The following is a 7,389-nucleotide window of genomic DNA, read 5'->3' as shown; positions in this document are numbered from 1 at the left end:
GTCATCCTCTGAGCATGTGTTAGGAGTTTCTTCCTAATAGCTTTAATCGTTAGTTTGAGTATTCATATGAGTATTATATTTTGTTATGATTACCCTAGTGAAGGCTAACTCAAGGGACACACGAGCTAATAAAGCTAAGCAATCACATAGAGAGATGAAATTAATTAAAGATCAAGTACGCAACAAAGACATTATGGTGGAAGAGATATGATCAGAGAACAAGCAAGCAGATTTTTTTTACATAAAATGCCTTTGTGGCAACATGTTCAAACATGATGTGAAATGAATGGTGGTTCGATATATCTAGTACCAATACCTGCTTTGTGTATAAGTGGGAGAGTTTTTGGCAGTGGGTATACTCGAAAGCATGTTTTGAGTATAAGTGGGAGATTGTTAGGTTTGGTATACTGAAAAGCATGTTTCGAGCAAGTTTCGCTCGAATAGAATCTTGCTTGTATACGTAAAACTCTATAATCCACTTTTAACCCGATTCAGTATTATTCGAGCAGTTTCGCACGAATAGAATCAGTATATTATTACATTGTGTTTGCTTGTGCATTTATAAGATTTTTTATAAACATTTACATGTATAAGAAGCAAACAAAGTCTAAGTCTTTTGCTTAGTAGACTGGTTGTGGGCGACGTCCACTTTAAGGCAACACACGATCGGTTCTATGCATTGCTTTGCAAAAGAAAAAGAAGAATTTCACAACCCAGATAAGCTTAGACTACCTATCGTGAAAGGTTGCAATGTCATCCGATTATTTCTAAGCCTTACTAAAATAAGATGACGTTGGTGTGGTATAGCACTGAATGGATCTAATAGCAAGACGTGTCTTTATGCTATCTACTGAAAGACTAGGTCTTGATAAATAACTATTTCTTAATCTACATACGTTAGCATTGAGCCCATATCCAAAACCTTCCATAAATCTCTGACTGTGCTCAATATGAACTTAATATAAATAGGAGAATAAAGGAAACAGATTTAATGATTTTTAGAATGAAAAACACGTCTACTCGAGTAGGAGACATTTTTTTATTATTCTTTTCTCCTCCGTGAGTTTTTCAGCTCCTCCTCCATGAAAAAGTTATGTCTTCTTTATTCGAGTCCTAGTATTTTGATAAGATCAGCCCACCCTGATATCGAGATACAGTTCGGGAACCAGAGAGAAGATCCGTGGTCTAGTATTGAAGATCATCACGTGGAGAAGGCGCGAGCAATCGTCGATTCTTTGGAGAATCAAATCGGTAACTCTAAACCGTAGTATTCATGTTTAGGATTTACTTTCTTTAAGCATGAATTATTTACGTTCTAGCATGCAATTATCTGTTTTACATGTGAATTGATTAATCGCATAATCGGTCAAATAAATCTATGTCTGATTTATTTGTTTGTACAGGTCTTCCGCTGTGCAAGGGGCGTCAAAACCAGCATCTCCTACACAATTGAAATGACTAATCAAGAGGTTAGGTTGTTCGAATCAATAAATTAATCAGGTTGTTAAAATGACTTTTGTGTTTGGTGATTGGTTTTATTGATGAGTTAGTGTTACCAAGTGTTCAATTTTCCCTTTAATGTGACCATGTAAATGGCAAAAACAAAAATAAAACTAAATTAACAATAAGTAAAATATTAAAATCAGACCTTTATTTTGACGGCCCGGTGGTAGGCCCGGCCCAATTTAGTTGTTAAAAACTACCCAATTACAAGCCCAAATTTAGACAAAAAATATTTCACACAAATGGCAAATGCTGCATCACTCCCTCCATTTCCGCTTCTTTCTTCTTCTCTCTCCAAATTTATCTACATTCATACGCATATTGGTAAGTACATGATTTTATGCTTGTGAATTATTCTTCATAATTAGGATAAAAAAGCTTCGAAATAAGGAAACCGTGTAATTTTGGCTGTATTTTGGGATTTCATTGAAATATGTTTCCAAATTTTGGCTGTCTTCAATTGTATTTACTTCACAGTGAATAGCACAATTAGTTTCTTCTATGTTTTTGTGGTTATGTAGTTATCCTATGCTTGAATTGAGCTGGAATTGCGTTTTTTTTTTTACTTGTGGATTTGGTTTAGGATTTCTTTGAATTTCTGTATGTGCTGAATTTGTGTTTTGTTTAAAAGATAAGGATTGAATTTAAAGAGTGATATGATTTCAGTTTATTTGAATTAGCCAAATATATGTGCTTTAAGTTTGTAGATTGGTTAGGTGGACGTTTTTGGACTTAAAAATATGTGAATATGAAGGTTTAGAAATTTATATTTTTTAGAATTAGTTTTGGATTTTCTTTGAATTGTTTGTTTTTAATCTTGTGAGGTTGTGAGCATAGAATTATTGTGTGATTTGCTGTATTTTGATGGGTGTTATGCATTTTCTTTATACAGGAAGAAGGTGCAGTAGATTATATAGCAAAATCAAATACAAATATTTCAATGTTCTCTTCATCATGTACAATTACGCTTCCGTGTGTATTTTTACGTCAAAATCAACCAACTTGCACAGTTGATGCTCATACATTGAATATTGCCAATGGCAAAAGGCATTCCTGGAAAGTAAAAGGTTGCAGCAGTGTTAGCAGCATTGATGACCTAAGTTTCTCATTATCTGAAGATTTGGATGGTGACAGTAATGTGAAATTGGATTATACCAACCCCAGTAATCGACACATAAACTCAATTACGATAGGCCGTTGGGTTCAGTCTTGTTCCAATGTACGCGAGGTTAAGAAACTACATGCTGTTGTTAGTAGGAGGATGAGAGATCCAGTAGCTTATGTTAATAATAACTTAATTAGTATGTATGCTAGATTCGGGGAGCTTGTGGCTGCTCGTCGGGTATTTGATCATATGTTGGATAGAAATGTTGTTTCTTGGACTGCAATGCTGAATGGCTACCAGAGACATGGTTTAGGTGATGAAGCGTTGAGGTTGTTCCTTGAGTTTGTTAACTCTGGTCTATACGGGAATGCACAGACATACGTCTGTGTACTGAATCTGTGTGGCAGGACGTTTAACTATGAGCTTGGAAGACAGATGCACGCTTCTGCAGTAAAGAATCAAGTAAGTAATTACATCTTAGATTGTACTATTTTGCATTTTTATGCTCAGTGTGGTGATTTGGGTAGCTCTTTTGAAGTCTTTGACCGGATGCAAAACCGGGATTTGGTTGCTTGGACGACAATGATCACAGCTTGTTCACAGCACGGGCGGGGACAGGAGGCTTTTGCATTGCTGTTACAAATGTTATCTGAGGGACTTGATCTTAATGAGTTCACTGTCTGTAGTGTATTGAATGCTTGTGGTGAAGAGAAAGAGATCAGATTTGGTGAACAGTTACATGCTACTGTTGTTAAGAAGGCGTATGATATGGATGTTTATGTGGGGACAGCGTTGGTGGATTTGTATGCAAAGTGTGGGAGGATTGAGGAGTCGAAGTCAATTTTTGATGGAATGAAAAGGAGAAATGCTATCACTTGGAATTCTATTATTGCTGGATATGCTCGTAATAACCTTGGTGACGATGCCATAAGACTCTTCCGTATAATGAAAAGATTAAGGGTGCCTACTGACAACTCGACCATGGTCAGCATCCTTAGAGCTTGTGGCTTACTCAAGGCTTTATCGACAGGTAAAGAAGTGCATGCGCAGATTTTCAAGAATTTCGAGCCTAGCAATATCTTCATAGGGAGTGCACTTGTATGGCTGTATTGTAAATGTGGGGATTACGCCTCTGCGGCCAAGGTTCTTCAAAACCTCCCAGATAAAGATGTGGTTTCGTGGACTGCGATGATTTCTGGCTGTGCTCGCCTAGGCCATGAGCATGAAGCCCTCGAGTACTTAAAGGAGATGCTGGGTGAAGGTGTGGAACCCAACCCGTTCACGTATTCGTCAGTGCTGAAAGCATGCGCGAATCTGGAAAGCGTAAGGCAAGGGGAGCTCATTCACTCATCCCTGAACAAGACCCCTTCGCTGTCCAACGTGTTTGTTGGGAGTGCTCTGGTTCATATGTACTCGAAATGTGGACATCTTTCTGAGGCGGCTCAAGTCTTTGACAGCATGCCTGAGAGGAACATGGTCTCGTGGAAGGCGATGATCGTAGCTTACGCAAAAAACGGGCGCTGTGGAGAGGCTATGAAGCTCATGTATCGAATGCAAGATGAGTGCATTGAGGTAGATGACTACATCCTCTCCACTGTTCTTACATGCTGTGGTAAGTGGGAGAAAGGGGAGTCGTCGCCTTCGGAGAACTGTCTGCAGCCTTAAAAATCATACAAGATTTGAAGGGTGAGTCGAGAATGCAAAATCTGTAGCTCGGGATTTTCGGCTCAGCACGGTTAGGCTTTTCGTGTCGTGATCGAAGTTGAGGGATGAAGCTGAAGAAGAAGTTGCATAGTATTTGAAATCTGGGCTTTATAGAAATAAGTATATGTAGAAAGTTGGCTTCTGTTAGGACGAATTCCTATTGAATGATGTTTGTCTATAAATGTGAATATGGGTTTTATTTGGCAAAATTTGATGCAAAAGTATAAAGCTTACTGGATTCTTGTGTTATACTAGTACATAGAAGCATAAATGGTTCATTAGATGCAGTAAAATTTCCAAAACTGGCAAGATCAAGATTCAAGCCATAAGACACTCTCTTTTGGAAAATTCTCTCAATCAAGATTACCTGAACCCCACAATGGAATCCAAAGAAAATACTGCGAGCCTTGACTCATTTCATGAGAATCCAAGTGAAAAAAGGCAACTTTAAAAGACCAGTGACGACCAAATTTGCTTGCTTCGCACGCCCAACAATCAACATAAATATTGCTTCTTTCTATGACATTGCTCGATATAATGAAAAACTATGAATTATTTTTGTTAATCTAGATTCTAGAATTTGTTACTTTTCATCATAAATTTTTATTTATTTATTACTATGAATTTATCTTTTCATTAGTTTCCATAAGAAATCAAACTTCCAAAGCTAAATCCCAAATCATAAGACCAACACATCCAAATAAAATAATGTTTCTGTATTAATAAAAGAATCATATATAGTCAAAAATCAACTCCTACGCAAACTAGAGACTATGACAATATTATAGTTAAGACCATTTTGCTTGCCTCCCACGCACTAAATAATATATCTAGACCATAAGTCCATAACAAATCCAACTTAGGATTTTTATATTAGTTAAGTTGTTACCAAATCTAATTTGAGTTTATATCAAGTATCAATGTTGTAGCCTATAAAAGGATCATCCATGTTTTCGAATTGAAACCATCAATACATTTTCAAATTTTTAGAGATTTTGAGTTTGTTGCTTCGTTTTCTCAGAGCGAAATCGTAAACAACGTTATCGACTTATATCGGGTCACAATGTCGGCAGTTTCCGGGCTAGCAGAAGTTCACGTGATGAAGAAACTTCACGAAGAGAAGATGAGGAAAATGGATGAATCAAAGGATAAATCAGGTCAAGAAAAAGATGAGAGATGTGAGAAAAGGGAGAAAGGTTGTTTTACTTTGTTTAGATTCAAGAAAAGTCGTCCAACTAGAGCTTCTGCAGATTCTTGAAATCGACAACTTTAATTATTGCAATTTAATTTGGAATTTTGTTTCATGTTTGCTGAATGTTTGTAAAAATTGTTGTTAAATTATGTTTCATATATGGGATTTCGTAGTTTTAATTTTTCTTTTTACTAAAAATATGTGACTAATTTAACTTAATTTAATTAGTAAAGTCAGCAAAGATATTCCTATAATGAAAACTCGGGTGCCCTTAAAAACTAGAATTCATCGATTGGTAATTCGGCACTTATAATTAGATTGTTTTCATGGCAACTCAAATCTCCGACCTATTAGATGGAACATAAGCCTTTTACCAATTAAGTTGCATATCATTGTCGAGATGTTGTTACTCAAATATTCGTATTTCCAAAACTACTATCAAACTCTACACTTTCCTTTTAGGTGTGAGTGATATGAGAAAGCCCCTCGTGATCAGTAGTTGCGATTTGCCCATCACTCTAGATTTTGTACTACTATTATATTTTAATAAAGAATCTCAATTATTAAAAAAAATTAATTTTAGTATTCAAGAACACATCTCTCTCTCTAAGCACGACGTAAGTGTTGACCTCATATCTCTCGAATCCAACTTGAAAAACACAAGAAAATCCAAAGAGTACGTAGTAACACAGTCTTGACCTTATTACAAAGAATCCAAGTCAAATAAAACAACTCCTCCTCATAAAAACCAACTTCACTTCATCCATATATAGTGACCTAAATTTTCTTGCTCCCCAAGTCCTAATTAAATCTCTATAAATACCACAATTTTGTCCCAAGAAATACTATTTCTATTACATATACACAACCAATTCTTCTTCTTCTTCTTCTTCTTCTTCGAGTACGATACAAATTAACAGCAATATCTACCATGTCGATGGCTGATTCTGGGCTCGTGGAGGCCTACATGATGAGGAAGCTTCACAAAGAGAAGATGAAGAAGATGGAAGCTTCCAATTATGAGCTCAAATCAAATGAAGGAAACCAAAACAAAAGTGATGATAGGTGTGACAGGAGTGGGAGTGGCTGCTTTTACTTGTTTAGCTTCAAGAAAGTTCATCCAAACTCTCCTTCTGCACATTCTTGAAAAATCAAGAGTTGGTTTTGAATTTTCATTTTTTTTATTTTGTTCCTTTTAATTTAGATTTTGTGTTTGTAATTGGTTTCATGGTTGCACTAATGAAAATCCATGTAACTGCTTCTGGTTATATATATCTCTGTATGAACCTTTTATACATATGGAGTATGTATATATGGCTGTGCTTTGCTTCTTGAAATTATAGTGTGAAAATTAAAGAGATACTCCTTTTCTAACTTTTCCTTTGAATACATAGAGATTATGAAGAAAATTCAGAAACTATATGTATGGATATATCGGACTGTATTCAAATTCAAACTAATAGTATTAAAGACCGAACTAGAGACTAGATCTCAATCATCCATTTTTCTAATATAGTGGATCAAATAAATCAAGCAAATGATATACTAACTTCATTATTTGAGCCCTATGCACAATATATATGCGCGATGAATCCAATTTTGATTTTGTAACATACTGCCTAATTTGAAGAACCCGAAAACCTTTTATGTATGTATATACAGTGTCATGTTTTCAAAAAAATCTGTTATTTTTATTATTGTTTTTATTATACTAGAAGACAAAGAGATATCGAATCCAACCATATAACTATACTTTACAAAAAAGAAGAGTTCGTAAGCATGAAATGTCTTTATTCACATTGACATATGTACAGTTGCGTCACGAGGCCAAAATTGCTACTTCATCGCAAATATATTTAGTTAAACACCAACACAGAGATCTTTA

The 7,389-nt window shown here is 35.6% G+C and overlaps 1 protein-coding gene across 1 annotated transcript; it reads left to right on the top strand.

Annotated features, from left to right (window-relative positions):
• Window positions 1-1,752: 1,752 nt before the first annotated feature.
• On the top strand, window positions 1,753-4,550 carry LOC125218206 (pentatricopeptide repeat-containing protein At4g18520, chloroplastic-like). The gene is given in 3 exon segments (XM_048119831.1): window positions 1,753-1,827; window positions 2,396-4,258; window positions 4,260-4,550. Coding segments are annotated over 3 exon segments (1,977 nt in total). The 3' UTR covers window positions 4,299-4,550.
• Window positions 4,551-7,389: the final 2,839 nt, after the last annotated feature.

This window comes from Salvia hispanica, chromosome 4, assembly GCF_023119035.1.
Source record: "Salvia hispanica cultivar TCC Black 2014 chromosome 4, UniMelb_Shisp_WGS_1.0, whole genome shotgun sequence".
NCBI classification, from domain to species: domain Eukaryota; kingdom Viridiplantae; phylum Streptophyta; class Magnoliopsida; order Lamiales; family Lamiaceae; genus Salvia; species Salvia hispanica.
This window is presented reverse-complemented; position numbering and strand designations above follow the sequence as displayed.